Source organism: Monodon monoceros, unplaced genomic scaffold (assembly GCF_005190385.1).
Source record: "Monodon monoceros isolate NGI ecotype Baffin Bay Population unplaced genomic scaffold, NGI_Narwhal_1 Super_Scaffold_8, whole genome shotgun sequence".
NCBI lineage: Eukaryota > Metazoa > Chordata > Mammalia > Artiodactyla > Monodontidae > Monodon > Monodon monoceros.
In genome coordinates, this window is record NW_021703785.1 from 32,359,946 (window position 1) to 32,384,283 (window position 24,338).

General features: G+C 37.0%; 1 protein-coding gene across 2 annotated transcripts; it reads right to left on the reverse strand.

Annotated features, from left to right (window-relative positions):
* Window positions 1-126: 126 nt before the first annotated feature.
* Window positions 127-24,125, reverse strand: BORA (BORA aurora kinase A activator). Of its 2 annotated transcripts, none has more exons than XM_029210134.1 (11): window positions 22,916-23,083; window positions 21,092-21,198; window positions 17,982-18,027; window positions 15,092-15,173; window positions 10,898-10,963; window positions 10,059-10,115; window positions 9,423-9,649; window positions 8,382-8,514; window positions 5,969-6,579; window positions 1,763-1,894; window positions 127-474 (listed from the first exon to the last, which is right to left on the reverse strand). In XM_029210134.1, exons 1-11 carry the CDS (start codon window positions 23,066-23,068, stop codon window positions 409-411), a joined length of 1,680 nt encoding a protein of 559 aa, XP_029065967.1. In that variant the 5' UTR covers window positions 23,069-23,083; the 3' UTR covers window positions 127-408. The 2 variants fall into 2 exon arrangements, with proteins under 2 accessions (XP_029065967.1, XP_029065966.1); XM_029210133.1 differs by lacking the exon at window positions 127-474 and adding an exon at window positions 24,001-24,125 and having other exon boundaries at window positions 489-1,894.
* Between the last annotated feature and the right edge of the window lie 213 nt (window positions 24,126-24,338).

Sequence of the window (24,338 nt, forward strand, 5' to 3'; positions counted from 1 at the left end):
CATCTGTATATTCACATACTTTTAAGTAAAATAAAACATAGCACCTTCACAGTTCCACATGTTCCCAGAACTTCTGCTAAATTCAGTGCTGTCAGTAAAGTGACCCTGTAGGGCAGGAGCAAAGTTATCACTCAAGTTTTTTGTTAAACATATCACTCAAGGTCAGTACAAAAATATTTATTGCTAAAAGCTGAACTTGTACTTCAGTAACTTCTTTGAAAGTTCCAGGAGCTTTTCTGTTGTCACTAAATTAAGCCCTTGGTTTTTCACATTAAGGAGGGAAAGAAAAAAAGCTCAGCATGTTAGTTGAAGCAGTTTCTTCCCCATCACGATCACATTATGGATCCCATGCATGAAAAATATGTGAGGAGCTGTCCAGTTAGAGGCTTTGGTTCTGAGAGAGGTGCTCTACGGGCTGCTGCATTGAGGCCGATTTGCAATTTTCATCCAACACCTTTGCATTGAGTGGTCTTGCTGTGAAAAAGAAAATACCTTATTTTCAGTTTAAATAGGACCATTCAAGGATACAACAATTATGTGAACTGTTTTTAAAACCGAGATGCAAACTTCCTTATGCACTCTAAAGGGACAGTGAAGATACATTTTGTTACAAATCAGTATTCTGTATCATAAGAGTACTTCCTGTATCTTAATGCTTGCTTGCTTTTAAATGGACAACTACAATCCCACCTCATGACAAAACGGAGGAAAGGTAAAATAACGTGGCCTCCATATTAAACTTGAATATTCGTTTGGAGAGTTATGTTTAGTTGCACACTTGATATTTATTGTTTATTAATAAACTTGCACATAAAAATCAAAAATTCTCCTGATCAGTGCCTAAAATTATGATGGGATTCTTCAAATCTGAATACAGTTGTCCTTCAGTATCCATGGGGGATTGGTTCCAGGACCCCCAAGGATACCCAAATCCATGGATACTCAAGTCCCTTATATGAAATGGCATAGTATTTACATATATTTTAAATCATCTCTAGATTATTTATAATACCCAATACAGTGTAAATACTATGTAAATAGTTGCAAATACAACATAAGTTCTATGTAAATAGTTGCTGGCACATGGCAAATTCAAGTTTTGCTTTTGGAACTCTGGATTTTGGGGGTTTTTTTGCCCTGAATATTTTTGATCTGAGGTTGGTTGAATCCATGGATGTGGAACTCGCCAACCATATAGAGACATATCCATCCTATCTGGAGGTTCAGTAAGTGTTCACTTCAACAGTATACTTTTGTATAAATACTCAGTTTTTTAGATACACATATGTTATCTCTAAAGGCTTGGATTTTAAGAAAAGAACCCTTAGCTTTGAGTGCTCGTAACTGATGTGTAAAATCTCTCAGTTGTACTATTTCCCTCTCTAGTAATCAAGATGCTGTTTTTAGTTTAGCTTTGAGCCAATATTAGAGGCAAAACCCTCCACCTCCCTCCTATTGGGCACCCTCTCCTGTTCCCCTTTTCGCTTAAAGGAACTGATTTCAAGCCCCATTTCCAGAGCAGCGCTAGCTCTCCTTCCCCCACCTCTTCTCTTATGCTCCCTCATAGCAGAAGAGGTAGGAAAATAAAGTTTTGAAGCACTTTCTCCTGCTATTAAATGAACTGAAGACAGGATGAGGCATCAACAGATAGCAATTAACGAGATTTTACACAAAACGGGAAAAAGATAGGCTGAAAACAGTCACATTTAGTAAATACTTTAAAAACTACAACCATATCAAGCTTTCTCTGTTTTTTCCATACCTTTATATTAAAAACTTGAGATTTATTCTCGACTTCCAAGGTTTGTGCATCACTTTCTTTGCAGTAACTTTCTGCTCCAACCGTATCCATAATATTGCTTCCACAATTCTGTGTATTATAGCCACTATCCATCTGACAGGAATGAGAGGGTGAGAGAGAAAAAAAACCACCACAGGTAACATTGCAAAGTGTAATTCACTTGACCACAAAATTTATTTTGAGGAACTTTTATGTTTAAATAAGTAAATTTATTTTAAAATATTTATATAAAAAATATATATGTAAGATTTGGATTATGTAATTATATATAAAGACAATATTTTAAAACATTTAAGTGAATCACTACTATTATTCACAACTGAATGATACAATTTAATATTGTATTAATACAATTTAATATTGATCATATTGAATGAATTTAAAAAGTAATAAACATAAAATTGCTTGTTCTTCAAAGTAGTTACTACAATTCCTTCTAATAAAACATATCTTGTAATTTTCTTTATTTTTTTTAAATTCTAGGTTATTTTATTTTATTTTATTTATTTTTTGGCTGCGCCACGCAGCATATGGGATCTTAGTTCCCTGACCAGGGATCAAACCCGCGCCCCCTGCAGTGGAAGCGCAGAGTCTTAACCACTGGACCACCAGGGAAGTCCCTGTAATTTTATTGAAAGTCAGTGTACAAACCACTAAGAACATACTTCCCTGTTACTTTGTGCTCACACCCAGTAGATGAAAATGAAGATTACAATCAACTTCTTCCAACTCATTTACCAAGCTTGTCTTAAATGGCTTACTTGCATCTCTAAATAAAATTTACCTAAATGGCAAGCTACCTTTAAGAGGATTCAAAACAATACACATTTTTTAAAAGGTGGCTTACGTTATACTCATACCCATCGTTGAAATAAAAATCTTACCTTCATAATAATACCACGTACATAATGGCTCTAGATGTTAGCTCAGCTTTTCATTTTAATTAAAATTACAGCATTCTACAACACACTGTTACAGCCCAAAAGAGCAAAAGAAAAAAAGGGACTAGCAAACTTCAGTTTTGGTACAAATATGACAAATATTTATTTCATGAGGGCCTAAAAAAAGCACCAGCCCTGTACGGCGCTCCATGTAATATTCTTATTTTCTCCTTGCAGCACCCTATTAACTTCACAAATGAGGCTAAGGCTCAGAAAGGGTAACTTTCACAGTGTCGGAATGAGATGACGAAGAGCTGAGGCCCCACTGCCCCTGTCCACTCACTGCACACTCCACACTTAAGTGCACAGTGACAAACACCAAACAACACAACCCACAATGCAGTCATCTTGCACTTACGTCCTTTTATGCAAATTATGATCAGCGAAGGAAAGACTACATTTGCCCCCAACACAAACAAAAGAATAGCCTAGAAAGTGCATTCTATCATCATCTTAAGAAAAATGTTTCCAGTTTTCAGGAATGGATGCATATTTGTTTACTCCTGGGAGTGACGTTCCATTTGAACAAAACCCTTGTGGTGCAGGGAGTACGGTACACAGGGAGTCTGTCCCACTCTCTAGGAAGAGAAGGATCATGGTGCCCCTAACATAACATGGTGGCTTATCACACTGGCTCCCATTCAGACCACTACTAATGTCAGTGCCTACTATGTGCCAACCAGACAACACAGGTCATCTCGTTAACCGCCACAGGCGTCAAGGGAGACAACACGGTATTCCAAACTCTGGAAAGCCAATGTGACTGAAACAGAGAAGGAAGGGAAACAAAATGAGGCTGGAGAGTAAGGGAAAGGCCAGACCACGCAATGCTTTGCCAGCCACTCTACAGATTTTTTAATTAACACCAAAAGCAAAACAAACAAAAGAGTTACAAATTTAAGATTAAGATGCAGAAATAAAAACTCAATGGAAGGGTTATTGTATGAAGCTGACCAAATTTCCCAAAAATTAGAACAAAAGGGAGTTAAAAAAAACTGTGAAAAGATTTTTTTTTAATTGGAGAATCAAAAGGAGTTCCAAAGAATGGTGAAAACGAGAGGAGAAATCTAAGATATTATTCAAGAAAAGATCCAAGAAGTGAAGGGCATGAGTTTACAGATCATAAGGGCCCTCTGAGTGCCCAGTACAACTGATGAAAAGGAACCCATACCAAATAATCACTGAAATTTCAGGATCCTTTACTCCAGAAAGGGATAAAAAGAGACCATATGCAAAAGATTAAGTATTAAAATGGTTTCAGATCTCTCACCAGCAACACTGAAAACAGAACGAAAGAAAGTCTGAAGGAAAATTATTTCCAAACTCAAATGTGAGAGAATAAAGAACGTGTGATCAGACGTGCAGTATCTTGAAAAAGGTACTCTTTCTCAGAAAGCTACTGGAAAATGTGTTCCAGTCAAGTGAGAAGTAAACCAGGAAACAGGAGAACGGGGTACAGAACATGCGAGAGGTTAAGGGAATTCTCAGGATGATGAAGGGATATTCCAGGAATATATCTGTGTACAATGCTTGGAGGCCAACCCGTCACAGTAAAGCAAGTCAAAGGGCCCTGGGAAAATGTGACTGTCTTCGAATGTTTGGAGCTACCCCTGTGGTAGGAAAGAATGTATAGAAAACATTTTTAAACTACAAAATGTTCTGCGAACAGTACACATTATTATGATATGACCCAAAGGATAAGACTGAAACTGACTGGTAGATACCACAGACAGAACCATAGTTCAGCTCGCTAGGGAAGAGGCTTGTAAATGGTGAGAGAAGTCCTCTAAGATGGGCTGGGATACCCCTGCAGGTACTCAGGCAGAGTGATGGCAACTTATGAGACAGGCTTCCAAGGGGTAGGTGGACTGGATGATTAATGTGTATTTCCATCTAAGTATTCTCTAATGCTTCTATAGATGCTCTGAAAAAAAGAGGCAGTAAGAAAAAAGGAGAGCAAAAAAGTTAACAATACCTTTAAGGCTAAGTTTGACTGGATGCGCTTCTTTACTTAGGAACCAAATTTAGAAGCTGGAATATGTAAAAGCGATTCTAGTGTATTTTTTTGAGCAACAATCCTAGAAGTCAGGATAGGCAGCATAGGCATAAAATATGAGCAAAAGATTATATGTAATTTGGGATCATTTAAAATCCCTCCATGAGTTTTACACTTTAGCATGTCAAAACTGACAGCACTAAAGCATTATAGAGTTGTTGTGAGAATTAGATGAATTAGTATCTATAAAGAGGTTAGAAGAGTGTCTGGCACACTGGAAGACTGTGTAGTATTAACTATTACTATGGGTCAGTATAAACTTGGATTAAGGAACATGGAATCCAGACTGCCAGGATTTGAATCTTTTGACTCCACCACTTGCTAGCTATACAGGCAATTGACCGAACCTCTCTGACTCTCGGTTTCCTCATCTGTAAAACGTGGATGATGGTATACCTATTTCACAGGACCATTGTGAAGATTAAACAAATTAACATGTGTAAAGTACTTGGAATAATGCCTGACATATTGTAAGAGCTACATAAGTGTTAGATATCGTTACTATGAAATGGCAGGTAGAATTGCCTTTCTAGTTTAAAGTTCTTTCAAAACTCTCAACTCAAAGAATATGACAGTTAGTGGAACAAATGTCTTTCTGAAAGTAAATGCTAGCTGTGAAGTGTATTTGTCAAATGAATCATGCTTTCCTGTTGCCAGATGTTGCAAAATTGGAAATGTATGGTTACATGAAAAATGGTGGTTACAAATCACATTTTTTTTAAAGTCCAAAAGAAATATACATAAAAGTGCTCTAAACTGCTTTTCCTAAATTATATAAAGGAAAAACCAAAACTACTGTATTTTTAGAATACAAACACTACACCAAAAACTGAATTCTTTGGGAACTAGCTCCACAGGAAAGAGAGGTGAACCCTGAGAAGTTGCCGGATTCTAGCAGTTTGTAAAAACAGAGCAGCTTGATTTCTTTTCTGCTCTCTTATTTTCCTACTCCAAATAAATATCAGTGAATGTGAATATTAAATATATGTGTCATCAGTCCAAGTTAAAAGAACTAACCCTCTTGATATCACTTAGTACTGATTAAAAATACATATGTAATGCTGTTAAGTCTCACATACAACCCATTTTCTTTCTCACTATAATCTTACAAAAGAAAGGATGAAGAACAAGGGACCAAGGAAAGGACTCTACAATATTCAAATACCTTACCTGAATGTTACTGCTTTCACAAGGAATGACACTGCTTTCTGCGAGAGGTGACATGCACATGTGAGAGTTTTCAATACTGAAGGCGATCCCACTCACAAAGTCAGTCATGGGTAAACTCCTATTGTCAACGGGCTCCTTAATCCAAGTGGTCTCATCTGCTATCTCTATGGGATCGACCATATCCACAGTGTTATTCTCCTTCTCACTTTCCACATCCTGAAGCAGTGCCAATTCTTTCTCAGAAGCACCGGACTGGTTCTGGGTAATAGACATGGCGGTCACTACCAAGTGCGCGCCATGTGGACAAGTGTCACCATCCAACTGCGGCAGGTGGACTCCAGCCGTGCCCAAAGCTAGGGAGGAGGCGTCTGTGGAAGGAACATCTGCCTTGTCTCCTTCATCTTCGCTGTGAGCCTCGAGAGTAAAAGGTACCCGAATCAGTGAGGGCCGATACTTAGCACCCCCTGTACACATCTCAAGTCTCATAGGAGACCAATTTTTAATTGGTGAGCAGCCATCTATATAAGGACTTCTGATACACGGATTGGTAATTCCATTAGAATTTGTTCCAGACGAAGCATCAGGAGAATGGAAAGTTAACTTCCTTTGCTCTAAAAGATTGGGAGTGGAAAAAAAAAGATTGGGAAGGAAAAATCACATCATGAAAACATGGACATGGGAAAGCCATTACTAAATGGTCATCATCGTGTTTCATGCCAGAAAAACTGGATTTCTCTAACAGTGGTGATGTTTCCTGAAGTGAAATTTTGGTGTTAAAAATAATAGCACAAATGAATGTGTATCCATAAACAGGGTGAGGCTCTTCAAAATATAATTCCTCTGGCAAATATCCTCAAGCATATTGCTACTATAACAATGTTGTTCACATCCAAGATAATAGAACAAACCAGCTGATAGCTGCAAATTAACAGCTGTACCTGGTAAATGAAATATGTAATAATCTATTTCTGTTTATGTAAAATACTATAAGCAACATTAAAAGGCAAACAAAAATCTGCAAAATAATATTTGCAACAATAAAGAGCTTAACAATGGTAAACAAAATAATCAAAATGCCTTAAAAGTTAATAATTTTTATAGCTTTGTTAGCTTAATAAAAACAAAAGTTTAAAAAAATGGGCAAAAGCATATAAACAATCCTCCCAATGGTAAATGAACATATGAAGTGTTTGGTCACACAAATAATAAAAAATATGGAAATTAAAGCAATGAGAGACCATTTGTTCAACAAAAACACTGAAGTCTGAACTAATAATCCCCCCAAACAAATGACCCATAAACATTTGGAAAAAGTTCAACATTGTAATAACCAAAGACAAGAAAATTAAAGCAGTAAGAGACCTTTTTGTAATGTACCAAATTAACAAACATCAAAAAGAATGGTAAGACCAGTGTTGCTAGATGGGGAAAAAGATGACTTTTCACACACCACTGATGAAAATTTCAATTGGTACAACTTCTTATGAGGAAAATTTGATAAAATTCCTCAAGAGCCTTAAAAACAGTCATCCCCTTTCACCAAATAATTCCACTTCTGAGAATTTAACCTAAAGAAATAAATATGTACAATACACTGTACATACAAGGAAAAAAAAGAAATAATTTAAATGTTTATCAATGATTGAAAACAAAAGATACATCTGTGAAATGGAATATCATACAGTGATTCAAAATCATGGTTTCAAACAATAATAAATGACTTGAATGACCTACGAAAATACTCCTAATAGAATGCTTTGTGAAAAAAGCAGGATATAGAACTATGTGTGTGTGTGTGTGTGTGTGTGTGTGTGTGTGTTCATATATGTATGGAGATATATACACACATACACATGTACATATATAAAAGGAAGACTAACAAAAATAGTTTTCAGTTTTCCAATTTTATTTACTATGAATAGGTTTTGTAAACTATGAATAATTTTCAAGAAGTGCTATAATTTTTTTCAAGGAAAAACTGACATATTGCAAAGAAAAATATGTAAATTCTCACACACTACCTAAAAACTTTACTCAAACAAATATATCTTTACACAATATCAATATGAATATCTGATTACCAAAGTCTGAACCTACACACTGGAAGGCATACCAAAACCAACTTATCTCTACGACAGCCATCTTTCTTTGATTCTGCTTGTAAGATGTTTGGTATAAATACTGCTAGTCAAATTACCTGTATCTGACATGAGAGCAGAACTTTGCTGAGAATTTCAGTCTTTGAAAGTAAATTGTTCCTTTTGTAAAAAAAAAAAAAAATCCAAGTTTCTAAATTTTAAAAGGGTGAGTGGTCATTTGGAGCTCTGTAGTTAGAACAAGCTAAAAAGAGACTCTTTAATAACAAATATTGACAATATAAAATTTTAATTGGGGGTTGTATTACAAGACATACCTGAGAGTGGTGTCTTTCCTATTTGAAATGCAATTGGTGAGAAAGTGGGTGAAGAAATAGGTGAAGGACTGGTTATGCTTCCCAAACTGTATTTTTTTGCACTACCCTGAATAGGGCTAGAAGAAAACTGCCCCTGTGATAAAAATAAATAAATAAAATTAAACGGTTCTCTTCCTTAGCTCTGTTACACCAAGTGCTATTTATCTTTATTTTTGAAACACATTCATAAACTAGGTTGTATAACTTTGGTTATTCACCAGAAAGCAAGATGCCACCTTTGCTTTGTGGCAAAAGGCAAGACACCAAAAGGCAGGCCCACAGACACACGAAACAAACTTATGGTTACCAAAGGGGAAGGTGGGGAGGGATAAATTAGGAGTTTGAGATTAACATATACACACTACTACATATAAAATAGATAATCAACAAGGATCTACTGTATAGCACAGGGAACTCTACTCAGTATTTTGTAATAACCTATAAGGGATAAGAATCTGAAAAAACCATATATACGGATGTATAACTGAATCGCTTTGCTGTACACTTGAAACTAATAAAACACTGTAAGTCAACTATACTTTAGTAAGAAAAAAAGGTAAAAAAACAACAACAAAAAAAAAAACACGCCAAAAGGCAAGGCATTTTGTAACAAGGATAGTTAAGAAGACTGTTCCAAAAATTCTGAAATAGAATATACTAGAGAAGATAAAATATAAATGCACCGTATTTACACAAACCAAGTAGCAGTTTATGAAAAATTTTAAGTTAGTCCACTAACACCAATCTAGTTGTGTTATACTGAAACTCTTCCGTAATTCAGTAAGTACCTTACCCTGAAATTCCTTGAGACTCATTTACCTCTAAATACAAAATTGGAGAGTCTGACCAAAAGCATTCCTATACCTAATGACAAAATGTGAACTAGGCTAATCCGCATGAAATATAAAACCCAAAAGACAATCATTCCTCTTGACAGCAATAGGAGCATCTAGGTCCAAGATGCCTATAGCCAACCAACCAGCCACTTGGCCCACTTCTTACCGAACTCGGGGTCTGCACAGGGCTCCTACACTGCACAGGAGATAGATCTATTGAATAAAAAACCTCAAGTGATGCTTGAACACCACTACGAGGACTTCTGGGAGAAGCTGGAGGTAAGGAGTCAGAGATACTTCCGTTGCCATCTAAAAATAGCTTTCTTCTGAGGGATGAAGAACTGAGGTTTCCGGGAGATTGATCTGCAAATTCATCAGCTCTAAAATAGTCACCTATATTTAATATTAACAGAATAAAAGGCAGAGCTAGTCATTTGGAAGAGCAATTATATTTCAGTTGTCTGATGTTTTAAAAACCAGTCTCTATGTTTGAACTGTTTTCCAAAAAGAGGGCAAAGTTTAACTGCACAGGTGCTGCTTGAAATCTGAAACGATTCCTTCTTTTTTTAGTGCCTCATTATGAGTATGGGTAGTGCCAATAAATGTGTTCATGAATAGTTTATGTCTATAGTTAAGTTCACTATAAAAAGGCTAATTCAGGCCATATTAAAGAAAAATGAGAAATTTCAGGCTTCCCCACTTCTTTAGAAAGAGGCATTGCCACAGATTCCCACTTACAAAAGCCATTAAAACAAAACCTTTTATTTAAGTTATTAAAGGTTTAAACAAATACAATACTTACCTAATACCTTTTCTAAATTAAAATCCACAGGAAGAGACAGTAATGTCTGGCAAGCAGCTGGAAGCAAGCAGATAAACACAAACATGGTTAAATCAATGCAAGTGTATCCCATGCAGTTTAGCATGTGCTTCCCCATCAACCATCTCCCAATGATGCTCCAGACAAACTGAATTATTTACTTTACGCATCCCATTCCATAACATGCCACCTTCCTGTTTCCCACACTTTCCAGCACTGATGTAAACCTGTTAATGGTAAAAGATAACTTCTGGTTGTGCTGCTGGCACTTATATCAGAAAAGAAGCCAGCCTGGGCTTCCCTGGTGGCACAGTGGTTGAGAGTCCGCCTGCCGATGCAGGGGACACAGGTTCGTGCCCCGGTCCGGGAAGATCCCACATGCTGCGGAGCGGGCTGGGCCCGTGAGCCATGGCCGCTAAGCCTGCGCGTCCGGAGCCTGCGCATCCGGAGCCTGTGCTCCACAACGGGAGAGGCCACCAACAGTGAGAGGCCTGCGTACCGCAAAAAAAAAAACAATAAAGAAGCCAGCCTATATATATTTGGGGATAGATTTCCCAATATTAACAAATTTTCAAAAGAATGCCTTCCAAAACCAAAATTCGATTCACATGATTTGAATCACAAAATAACACACTATTGCCACTTCTCAAACATGGATGGATATATCTATTCTGTTTCTCAAGGTCAGCTCTCATATAGCTTATTCATAAAAAGTAAACAACTTCAATTCCAGAGTGAAGTGTTATCACATGTACTGAAATTAACATCAAATGTCGCTTAATATGGAACATACTTCTTTTCCAATTTACATTCATACTCACCATTGCTTGTCTCAGAATGTACGGTCAGCTTTCTTCCAATTGGAGATTCATTATTGACGTTAATACCTGTAAAACATTCTAAGTGAAAAATCTTACATTTTCTGTTCTTCATTTACTTTAGGGTTACTTTTTCCAGAGTAAAAAAATGAAGTGTGGAAACTTTTACATTTAAAAAATAAATGTCTGCATATGTAAGTATATAACTTGGCATCTTTCTGCTAAGTTTGTTTGTTTTTTTTATTGATTGATTGATTGTCAACTTTGAGGAAGCATAAGGATAAGACTTAAGGATTACCACAGCAAGTAAGGCGGCACCAAGAGATACTTTTTAGGGAAAGCAGCGTTGCTCTACATGACGTCAACCTTAAAAGGTTGGGGACACATGTTAGTCAACGTCAATGTCCTCAAACAGATCCTCTGTTGCTTGATGCTTTTCCAAAATGGAAATAGATAAATTGTCGGAATTAAAGCGCCAGGCCATTCTGAAAGAAACTGAAATTTGATCAATAAAACCGTGCTCAGTTTTTTTTTTTTTCGCCGAGAGGAGTCAAAAATATGGGTGCAAATAATTTTTTTAAAAATCTGAAGTTAATGACTAATATTAAGCTTCTTAACTTGAAAAAGCACCAGGTAGTAAATAAATGGGTGAAAAAATAGAATTCTAGATTCAAATGCCTTCTCTGCTGTAGGCAGTGTGACCTTCTAGAAGGCAAATGCAACCAAGGCACTCTGCTGCGAAAACTCTGTAATGTCCTTGGTCTTTAGGCTGGAGTCCAAACACCTTAATGGTGTAAATAAAGCCCTTCCAAAACCTTGTCTCTGTCTCTAGCACAGCTGTCCTCCAACCGAGCATTATCTGAATACCTTAAAAAACAAACAGGTTCTCTCTCTCACCTCTAGGTATTTCTAATATTCTTTCCTCTCTGACTTTTCTGCCCTATTCCCCGAGTCCGGCTAACTCAAGTCTCAGCTTAAACTGTGTCTTCCATCTAGACAGGATTATTCTCACACCACTTTTCAACTGTATTGCAAGTGTTTTCTTGGTTGTTTCCTCTAAAAGGACTTCATAGATAACTTTAAGACCACAATCAAATGAGGAAAAATGGATGGATGTGATTACACCAAAATAAGAATTTCTAGGCAACCAAAGACATCAAAACAAAAGTAGCACATGTGTGACTGGAGATGACATGTGAAATGTTTAGAACTAAGATAACTACAAATGTAACTACAAGGTATCTTAGAAATTCAAAGGAAAAAGAAAGAGACAACAACTCCAATAGGAAGGAATTAGAAATAGGCATTTTACGAGAGAGGAAATAAAAAGGCTGTTAATATATGAGAAATGAAAATTAAAACCATCATTTAGAATGTCAAACAACCCATGAGAAAGGCAAAAATGTGAAAGCCACGTACTGGCAGGGATGTGGGGATATGGGAACCCTAGGCACTGCGGGTGGCTGTGCAGACTGTACAGTCGTTCTGGCGAGCAGCCTGGCGCCGCACAGTCAAATCAGAAAACATGTAGCCTATAACTCAGAAATCCTCAGCCTATGTATAGTTCCCAGAGAAATTCTTGTTCAAGTCCATAAATAAAAATGTAATGGGTAGTACAGTCATTGAAGCACCTTGCTGCATAAATACTGGTAACAGTAAAAATTGACAGCATAAGCTAATGTGTACAAACAAAATCATTGTTCCCCCTGACTCACCATTGTCTTTGTTATTCTTCGGGTAAATAACAGTGAGCACTTACCATGTGCTAGGTACATGATCTTCGAAGTATTATCTCATTTCATCATTTCATAGGGAAGGAGAGTGAGGCACAGGAAAGCTAAGTAGTTCACACAGCTACCAAGCTATACTGGGCATGACTCAAACCCAGACGGCATTACTGTAGAGTGAGGGTCAGCAAATGATAGCTCACGAGACAAATCGGGCTGGTTCCCTATTTTTGTAAATAAAGTTTTACTGGAACACACCCACACTCGTTCATTATGTATCATCAGGGATACACTTTCATGGTAAAGCAGCAGAGTTGACTGGTTGCAACAGAAACTGTATGGTCTGCAAAGCCTAAAATATTTAATATTTGGTCCTTTACAGATAGAGGTTGCCAATCTCTACTCTAAGGTAGTGTTTTCCAGAACTTTTTCTGTGATGATGGAAATGTTCCATATCCGTGCAGGACAATATGGTCACCACTACGTGCGGCTACTGAGCACCTGAAATGTGCATGTATGAGCAGGAAACTAAAATTTTAATTTATTTAAATGTAAATAGCCACATGTGGCTAGTGGCTACCATATGTCAAGAACTGTAAAGGGTCTGACAGGTTAGTGTGTCAACGTTGCATAGATGCTGGCTGAAGAAAGGAGGCTTTGGGTCACAGACAAAGGGACTTCATTATTCTCAGCACAGGAGGCAACATGAGCTTCATGTTCACGTCAGCTCCCTTTGCCCCCTCAGTCCCAAGGAAGGGACATGAACGAGCCCAGGTGGATACAGCACACACAGAGGGTCTGTGCCCCAGCTGAGGAACCCTAAGCACGGGAAATCCCATTCTTTATAAGCTGCAAGCAAACCTGCCCCAGAGGGAGACATTACCATTACTGTACTAGACAGCCAAACAAACCTACCCTCTGCTCCAGAGGGATACTCCATCTCTGTTTTCCAAGGATGTTCACAATACAAACATCCTTGAAAATACAGCCTGGATCAAAACCTGTCCGTGGCGCTCTTCATGAGATGTATAGCAATGCGAGACCCACAGAGAACTGAACTATCTCCCAACACCACTGTAGACAGCACAGGCCTGCGCACCCCTCCCACCCCCGCCAATTAACCACTGTACTCTGTCATCACGGGCTTGATGAGCACACCAAAGAGGCTGTATGTAGTATTTTTAGCATCTTCCTGATCTGCCTCACTTTAACTAAAACAGGTTACCTCGAATATAAAATGATGTTATAAAAAAGATCACATAACAAGGTTGATTCACCTGTTCAAAAATCCAACATTAAAACACTGGGGGGAAGAAACCTACCATCTATGAATACGTCACCTTGGATACAGAATTTTAGAGCTGGGAGGCATGTTATCACACAACCATCTAGTTTAACCCCTTGATTTTACAAGTGAAAAACTGAGGCCTAAAGAGACTGAAAAAGTTGATCAAGGTCACCCCTTCTGGTTTATAATACAGAAGGTCTACAACCCAGGTCTCCATCCACTACTGCATGCCACCTTTAGTTTGCAACGATTCAGAATCTGAACTGAGAAATGCTTACTTTTAAATCCAGGTTCTGCCACCTTATCATATCTGTAACCTGGGACAAGTGCTCTAACCCTTCTAAAACTAGATTTTCTCACTTATAAAATGAGACCAATAATAGCACCTACTTCACATGAGCTGTTGTAAGGAATACTGAAAGCACTTAACACTGTCTAGACACATGAAAAGTGCTCAATCCATTTTTTCTGTATTGTGTTTTTGACAAAGAATGGAACAAATATTCCCTGTTATACTGAGAGCATAATTAATGTATGCTATACAGAAGAGCGGGCAATTCCACCCAAAGGGGGATGTATATAAACAAGTAATACTTGAACATTGCTCACAGCTCAAAGGGCAGTGAGAGCAAATATAAGATAACCACTTCCTAGAGGTAGAAAAATATTTGAAAGATTACTGGCTTGCTCTTCAACTTCCTTTTTAATTTTGCAGATAATCAGCTGTATTACACTGTCCCAGAGGTCCTATAAATGCCCATCCTTCCTCTACTATTATAAGAAACCAGGAAATTAGCAAAAAGCAAAAGCAATTTAAGGATTTCATTTAAAAAAATTAACCTTCAAAATCACTGCAAAAATTAACAATTCAGCTCTATATTCAATACCAACTATTTCTGCATCTACAGATCCTCTATAACCATCATTATAACTGATATTCACAATGGTTATGAAGAAAAAGTTAAATTCAAAATAGAATGGCCAAGAAAAAAAAGAATTTAGTAAATTTTAGTCAAGTTTTGAATCCTAACTCTTAAATAGTTAAATCCTCTGGTATCCAGAAATTTAATTTATAGCAAGCTTCCTACCAAAGCAGATAAACTGACACTCACTATATGTTGTTTTACATTCATTGCTTTTTATTTTTATGATTTTTATTCAGGCAATTTTTAACACACTCACATTTACTGGAATCATATTCTGAAAGCTGCTTCCCTTCATGATCAGTCCAAGGAGAGGGTACGATGACATCCTTAGTGAAAAACTAGGAAAATTAAAGTCATAAAATTAGGCATATGAAATATGAAAAGGCAGCTGTGTTAAATAACCATCAAACATGTTACATACTGACTTTACTGTTATATTTTAAAATTTCATACTTAAAAGCACAAATGAGCAAAGGTAAAATGGAAGAAATTTAAAGTATATATAAAGAAAAATGTTAATACTTCAAATCAACCACTTAAATTTGCAAATTAAGCTAAGGTTATTAATCATAAAGAAAATATTTTTCATTTCTCCCCCAATTTTTTTGGACACGGGGGGAGGCTGACAAAAGGGAGGATGAAGAGGGAAGGAATAAATGGAGATAAATGTATACGTGTAAGCCAGTATCAATAGTGTGCTGGAGCTGGCTTGTCCTGACTCTCAAGATCTAATAATTAAAATTTCAGGAATTCTGTGTATCAGTTATCAAACAAAGCCAATATTAAAATTATGTAAACTTAAATAACCTATATTAAAAATAAAGGTAGTAAAAACTCAAAATCATCATTTGCTAATTATTTTACTACATTTACCAACATCTATGCTCTTGAGGTTAATTATATCTTTTGTGTCTGTGTGGTAGAATGCCTACATATAATGGTGTACTGCTACATTTCTTTCCCCATTCAGCGATGTCACATCACTAACTTGAAATTGGCCGTGGTTGGAGTATTTACACTATGGACAGCAGCAATCACTAAAACTCATACTCCTCCCACAGTCAGAGGGCCTGTTGTTAATTTACCAGCACACCACTGGCCAGTACACCCAAATGGAGATACAGCATTTGGATAAATGTGTTTCCTCTTTCATTCTGGGTATAAAATTAATCAAGCCTAATACAGTAAGTAATACAGTATTTTCCCCTCCCCTCTCCATGTTTTGGAGGTAACTCAGAACATTTTCTTCATATTTTGCTATACCTATGACAAAGAACTAGCTTCCTTGACTAAACTACCTATGAAAACATGAAGAAAAGATGTTGAAAAAAGGAGGGGGGGAGGGGGAACAGAGATGATACAGACTTCCCAGAAAAAAAGGAATATAAAAGACCCACAAACTCATGAAGCAAAGTATAAGTTCACTGAGAATGAAAGAGATACAAATCCGAGTAACAAGATGAATTTTTAAAGTAATAAGATTAGCACAAATTAAGAAGTTTGATAATAGCCAATATTGCAGATATGAGAAAACAGGCAGTATCATAACGTTTCCAGGAGAATAAATTGGTACAACCTTTTGGGAAAACAATATGGCAAAATCTACCAAAAGCTGAAAACACAAACCCTCTGACTTAGCAAGTTCACAAAGATATATGTACAAGTGTGTTCACTGCAGCATTACTTGTGATAGAAAAAACACTGAACACAACCTACACATCTGTCAATAGGGGCTGGATTAGGTTATGATACATTCATACAATGGAATACTATGTATGCTATTTACTAATAACTGGTATGTGCTGATAATAAAAAAAATTCTAAGAAATTATTAAGCAAAAAAGTAAGAGGCAAAACAGTATAAAAATGATGATCCTACTTATGTGCAAATATTTAAAGGACATGTGCTATTATCACACATGTGATCACACGAATCTGAAAGTATACTCAAGAAATTTTACAGTAATTACTTTTAAGGAGTGAGACAGGGAACAAAAGGCTCTTCATTTTCATTTTATATTTTTTCTTTGCAGTTTGTTTTTGTTTTTATTATGTGCATATATCTATTGTATTTCACATGCATATGTATGAATTTAATTTGTTGCTGATACATTAACTTCTGCTACATTGGCCCTAATCTTCACTCTGAATTCATTTTCTTAAGTTTTCTCCTGAATTTCCCTTTAAAATTAAGTCGAGAATTCGAAAGAGAAAGCATACTTCCCAAAATGTTGGGAAATGGGAAAGAGTCTGAGAATATTCAACTGGGGAGGAATCAAGTGACTGGATTAGAATTAAAATTTTGAAGTTATCAGACAGATTAAGAAGTAGATAACATTTGTCAGGAGTAAAGCATATGAAACAATTTCCTAAGAAATAGGCTATATCTGAAATATGGGGGCCAGCACATCACTGGATCTCTGAACATGCCATAGCTGAAGTCTTTTGGGGTGCAGAAGATCCAAGTGCAGCTAAGGAATAGAGGGGGCTAGTGAGAGAAAAAGGAAAAACAAAAAAGGCTACCATGACATGAAGACTTTTGAGCAAATATCTAGATAGACATCCTTTATACTCTAAGAGTTCAGCAAACAAAGAAAGCAAGAAGTGAAAAACTAAGTTCATTAGTTTTATTAAAAAAAAAAAACAACCTACCTTTGGGATATACTTTTTCTATTTATCAGTATATTATATTTCATGAAATATATTCTATGTCTTAAAAATTCGAAGAACTAACAAGAACAAAAGATAAAACCGTTACTGAGGCCAATCTAGACTTCCAAGGCTTGAAAATATTCAACTTGCTCTATGTAAACTCCAACTTGAAACAATGGTTTGTGCTCATCCAAGGCACAAGGAAGACCAACTGTGCTAGGCCATGAGAATGAAAAGATGAACAAGCACAATAATGGCCAAATAAGAATTCAGTCTGGGGGAGAAAAGCACTCAACTGGTCATTACAATGAGAGGCGCTGGAACAGCTCAAAAACACTGGTCTTAGGGGAGCTCTGAGAGGGACTGGGGACGGGTAGACTGGTGTGGGAGCTGGGACAGGAAAGGATCTGAAGGAAGTCTTCCTCTCTTAGAGGTGCTGTGCATGCAGAATCGATGCTTAACTAGCTTCATGATCAGTAACAGTTTTAAGTTACCTCTTCAATGGCTTTTTGTCTTTTGTCTTCCACATCTTTATCTATTCTATACAGAGATAAAGAAGAAAAATAACCATGCCATTACTTCAGCAGATTGAACATTTAAAATAATAACCTTTCAAAGAAATCGTTTCTTTCCCCGTTGGAAACTGGCAAATGTTAAGCTCATTTTAAAAGAAAAATTGGGACCTTATCACATTTCATAAATGACAGTATTTAGATATTCATTCAGCCTTGTGCTGTTAGGCCTACCTCCCCCCTTTCCATTCACAGTTGGAATGGAATAATATTTTCTTTTAAAAGGCTTACATTGATACAATTTTTAAATTACTATTAACAATGTAAAGAAAGTAATTTGAATAAACTTTGCCCTTTAATCACCACAAATTAAGAAGTATGTCACTCCAAAGAAATCTAAAAATTGTCCAAATTCTTTTTCTTCAATTATAGCAAGTTTATCATAGTCATAATTTTAGAATCAACTATTACTCTGAAATAAAAGGAAAAAAAACTATCATCCTTACAGTTCTAAATAAACAGGCAAAATTATTAATTCTGAAATGAAATATCAACAATATAAAATTTGAAATATAAAATATAAAACTTTGTCCAAACAAATTCTTTTTTTCCCACTTTGATACATTATGCAATTATAGCACCCCAAATTTATCAGCTGTAAGTTTTAATATAAATTGTCGGGTCTCAAGCACAAGGCATATACTTGCCAAGGACTCAGCAGTTAGCCTTGTAGGACCACTTCTTTTTTTTTTTTTTTTTTTTGGCCAAGCCGCCGTGCAGTTTGTGGGATCTTAGTTCCCTGACCAGAGGTTGAACCTGGGTCCTCAGCAGTGAAAGCACGGAGTACTAAACACTGGACCACCAGGGAATTCCCAGGGCCCACTTCTTTAATCTGTTCCCAGAAAGAATACTTGCTTACCATCAATAAGTTGGTAAGACACTTTTTTCTCTCCAAATTTTTTCATGTATAACTTGCAGCTTAACAAAGCTTATAATAATGTACGTGTATTAGAAATTAAAATCAAGTAGATCTCTCAAATAAGGGAATTGTGAGAAAATAGACTACAATGATAATCCAGATATCTCAGCTTGAACAGCCATTCTGAGATTACTAACTCAGTTCTCTTCATCTTATTGTGGACATAAACAGGTCAAAATGACAGGGCATAACAATAACAGCGTACAGTATTACTAAGCTCTGATCTAGCAATACCTCATTCAGAAACTTTCTGCTGCTTCATCAGAGGGCTTTAACAACCTGAAATATTCAAGTGATGGCTAGAAGCAGTGAAAATCAGTTTGGCCAGATACTGGAGAGCCTGATCATGGAAGGTTCTAAGGAGTCATATAGGGCAGGGTATCCTGACCAGCATGATGCATGCAGGGTCCAGTATTACAGGTATGCCCTGAATGGACCCTTGGTGGCCAAGGCAGAGAGGAGCTTTCAGGACTGTTCACCTCCTGTATGGACAGACTCATTTGTTTACACCAGGATGATTTGCAGTTCTCATTTTTATGTGTAGCATGGCATGAAAAAGGTGGAAAGCACTGAAATAGGGAACTTGGGTTAGAGAGGAAGAGACACTGGAAGCCTTTGCTTATTTCTAAGAAGGAATCAACATGTTTTAAGAGTATACTCACTATCCTCGGTAGAAGCCATAACCATTCACTGAATTACATGAGGAAGTTAAATTAAATCAGGGTCTTTCCCCCTCTTCTACGTTACAGGTCTATCTACTGAAATACACCAAGGTTCTTTTCACAAACCTGCTCAAACAATACAGGATTTACTAGTAAGTAAAGAAATGCTGTGTCACAACTTTGTTGACTACAGGGCAGGAAGAACCTCCTGTACTGCTTCAGTGCCTCACAGTGTTCAACGCATCTCTCTTGACGGTCCGTGGTTCAATATACTGAAGAGAGGAGGCGAAGTATAGCACACAGTTTGTGTGAAACAAAAAATTCGTCTCATTCGTGACACATTTGCTTTCAGATATTCTTTTCACCTTCTCTCTCAAAGGTATTATCTAGTGTTAAGTTAAAATCTTTCATGCTCTATCCCCATTCTAGTCCCTTGCTATAGCACTTTGGATGTGCATTAATTAATTATGAGGGGATGGTCATCAAGCTACCAAGCCAAAAGAGGAAGGGGCAGAAAAGCCAGACAAATATTTGCAAGAGCATCTCAATACGTGTACATCTTTGTGTGATTAAATTCTAGTTAAAGGGAAAAGAATTATTCATTATCTTAGACCGATAACACATGTACCTTAGTACCAAAAATTAAAAGCTGATCATATCAGGATTTGATTATTTCAAATATAAAAAAAAATCAAACTATAAAACTGACATCAACAAAAGAGTCCCTCAAATTATTACTGACTACTGCTATCTGTAATTTGTAATTACAGATGACTGCAGTTGGTAATCAAAAAGTATGCATGTTCCCCCAAAGAAGTGTATGGTCTCACTACATTAGGCATCATTAAGTAACAGACACACTAGTACTTGGAAATCTATACAACACATCAACAAAAGCATTAGTTAGGGCTGCTCTGACTACTAGGCTGATAATGTATATCAGATCCCCAAGTGTCAAAGCTGGATGATGTCTAGAAAAGCCCTCTCTGTTGATAATGTATACTCTTCCATTCAATGTGTCTTAACTTGGTAAAGGGACTTTCAGCTTCCCTAAATGTAGGTGGTAATAAAACAGCATTTTACTCTATCCCATACCCAAAAAGGAAAACAAAACAAAAATTCAATGGCAGAAGTCATAATCATGTACAAAGATACAGATTTCAAAATGACCTTCCTTCTACCAAGTGCTGGGGAAGCAAAGGTGTCCCATAAGTAGCAGAGGGAGGAAACTGTCTCTAAAAGAAAAGGACTCCTACCCAGATCTGGAACTGTTAGCAAGGGTGTTTTGCTGGATGTAGTTCTTTGAGCTCACTATTTAGATAAGATAAATCTGTATCATAATTTTTCCTCCCTGATTTCTTTACAAATAAAAATATTCAACCTTGGAATTTCCTATCTCTCTTCACTTGAAAGTACGTTATTACACTTAGGTGCGAAAAAGGAAAACTTACCGAGAACGACTTAAGTATAAAGCTTGACGATGAATGTCTTCTGGGTCTATTTCTACAGGATTTATTACGGCTAGTTGATCAATAGACCATCTAAATTTCCCTGGAGTCTTAACAAAAGAAAGCAATTTTATGAGTAAAAGTATACTAAAATAGTTCATCAAAACGCTAACTTCAAATGTCAGCTTCAAAAATTAATGTGAATGGTTATAATATAAAAATATCTTACAGCTCATATTTTAAAATTTGACTTTACTACTAAATTAAATGGCAAATGGTAACCAAATCACACTAAATCAACTGACTTGACTGCATCTCTTTAAAATATCCAAGTCTTCCCTCTGGGTGATTGTTTAAATTACATAATAACAGAAAAATCACAGAGTATTAAAGGTATAGAAATTGCACAATTAACACTCATCAGTGATGCAACATGACCAAGTAAAACTAAAAATCTCTTAGAGTTATCAAGTCTTTATTTTCACCAAGAATGAACTGAAATTAAACAAAGTCCTAACTACAGAAGTGCCTGCAAAAGCTCATAAAATAGGTGATCCTCAAAATAATTATGAGTGGTAAGCAGTGCTGCTTTTCTATATTCAACTACCCAATAAACCAAAAAACTTATCCAAATCCTAATCTGTAAATTCAGAATATATTTTTGAAAAATCAGGCCTAAAAACCCAAGATGTCATGCATTCTTGCTTTGAGGATTAAGTTGCAGTCATTCTGTTAGTTTTATTAAAACTAATACTATTCAATTTAAAATCATGAAGTCAGATAATGACTCAATATAAAGTGTATCACTGTAAAACTTTCCTCTAGTGCATAACTAGCTTCATGCTGATATGAATGTGTAGCTAGCATCAACAGCCACCCAGTTTACAGTTTCCTAGATAATTTACTAAGTTAAAAGATCAGACTTCAAAAGAACTTCTCCACTGTAGCCAATAACAGTAAAAATAAGCTAAAGAGATGAAGCCTTCCCTAATCTCCTAAAGAGCACGTTCTCTTCCATATCATCCTTGTGTTATAGCACATAACATATTCTCTTGAAGTTGCCAGTTTAGTTGTGTCTATCCCATTAGAGGTTGACTTCTTTTTAAACAATCTGCAAGCTAAGAATGAATGGGTGACAAAAATCCAAAAGAATATTAGTAATTTATGACATGTGAAAATTAAATGAAATTCAAATTTCACTGTCCCTAAATAAAGCTTTATTGGAACACAGTCACATTTATTGTTTACATACTACCAACGGCCGCTTCTACAATACAAGGCAGACGTGACTAGTTGTAACAGCAACCACATGAGTTGCAAAGCCTGAAATATTTACTATCTGGCCCTTGACAGAAAAAGTTTGCTGACCCCTGGATGAGAGTATAAGCTCTTTAAGAATTTGTGTTTTATGACCCTGACTTGTTCAAGGTGTAACCTCTATAGCTAAGAACTGTACCTGACAAATAGCACTCAAATAATGTTTGTTGAATACTGGAGAATAATTAGATGACGTAGTTTCTTCTTTATCATGGATTAGTACACATATCATCAACCATAGTAACTAGCACCACTCACAGCTGTAGGAAGCTAACATGCTATCTACTGAATAAAATAAAAAGAAATGCTAACTAAAAAAAAAAAAAAAATCCGGCAAGTTATTTTTAGCCCAACCACTACATTATAATGAGCATTACAATTAAAAATAACATTCCAGATATGTATGTTCCATGATAAATTTCCCACTTGTCTTGTGGGAAAGATAATTAAAGATAAAGAAAGATAATTACATTTAAAGTTGTTTGGAAACACTAGTCAAGAATAACTTACTGGTAATTTTGTCGATTTAAAAACAGAAGGACTGGAGACAGTTTGTTCGTGGAGATTAGAGTAATCACCAGGACTTTCAAAAGGATTTAAAACAGGAATTCTTCCTGGAGTTTCAGGTGTTATTTGCATTTTTGATTCTCTGACATCTCCCATAGCACAGAGAGAAAACTAAAAAGAAATCAGAAGTATGTATAATAAAAGTACAAAATTCCCTAGACATTCATTTTGACAACTAAAATGTATTCAACAAACATACATTTCACAAAAAGAATTAACTCAAAACCTAAGCCTCCTGGGCTTTTTTAAATAAGCTTACACAAATGTGATCCTCTGAATAACCTGGAAAGCTAGAGAGGGAAAGTATTAGTGATATAATTTTGCAGGAGAATTAACAAGTTCAGAGAAGTTAAGTGGCTTGTAAGCAGCAGTCCGCCAAAGGTGAATGAGTTCAGGTCCGCCTTCGAGACAACTAAATGTTCCAATAGGCACAAAACCTTTTTCCACTAAAGAATTTATACCTACAGTTTTTAATTCATTATCTCAAGTCTCTACACACTTTGAACATAATTCGGATAGCCCAGCAATTCCCTAACAAACTGCAGTTACTAAACAATTATGAATAGCGAGCAAACAAGAGACCAGGAAGTCTCTGGTCTCTCTGTGCACGGGTGCCTTTCTTGCACATTAGCCCCCGTCAGCAAAGAATGACTGATTAGGGCTAGGAAATTAACCGCTTTGGGTTGCCTCTTCTCAAACACCCTTAGCGAAAGGCTAAGACCCCCAGGATAGAAGGCGAGACTGCATTATTTCCCGTCAAGGGGGGTTACAACTAGAGAAAAAGAACCCACTCCTTGGAAGGCTGACGTTGCAGCTGGCCTCCTCAGGTGAAGAACAGAAGAGGACACTCACGCCGGTGTCATCCCCAACCTTACTCGATCACTCTTTCTTGGCGCCCCCTCTTCCGCATCTACTCCCTGGCAGCTTCCACTCATCCCGAGGCGAGCGTGCAGGCCGGTCCAGAGCCGGGCTACGTGAGCTCTCCAATTCGAGACAGGAGGAAAGGCCAGGAACTACAAAGTACATACCTAGTGGTGTGTACAAATAGGAAGCCCCCCAAAGCGACTCCAGGGCGCTTCCCAGGTGCCAGTCCAGCTCCCACGACAGGCACAGACTCTTTAACTCCCCGCTTCCGCGCTTAGGCCAACCAGAGCACGGGCCTTGCGCGCGACTGGCCAATCGCGTCTCACCGCTGTCCGCGAACCAGCCAATCGCATCGAGGCCGCGTAGTAAATTCGAATGACAACTCCTCGCTTCGCATTCCTCCCGGAGTAACCAGGCTCCAAATTCAAATCAACGCAGCCTCACGCTGGCGAGGAGAGCCAGGGGCGGAGCCTGCCCGGCGTGAGCTGGGGACGCGCAGTGT

Coding starts and splice junctions, on each gene's coding strand:
- BORA (XM_029210133.1), bottom strand. CDS start 23,068: ATGGGAGATGTCAGAGAATCAAAAATGCAAATAACACCTGAAACTCCA. Junction 9,650..10,058: donor TAATTTAGAAAAGGTATTAG/GTAAGTATTGTA, acceptor TATTAAATATAG/GTGACTATTTTAGAGCTGAT. Junction 1,895..5,968: donor GTGAAAGCAGTAACATTCAG/GTAAGGTATTTG, acceptor CATTCCTGTCAG/ATGGATAGTGGCTATAATAC.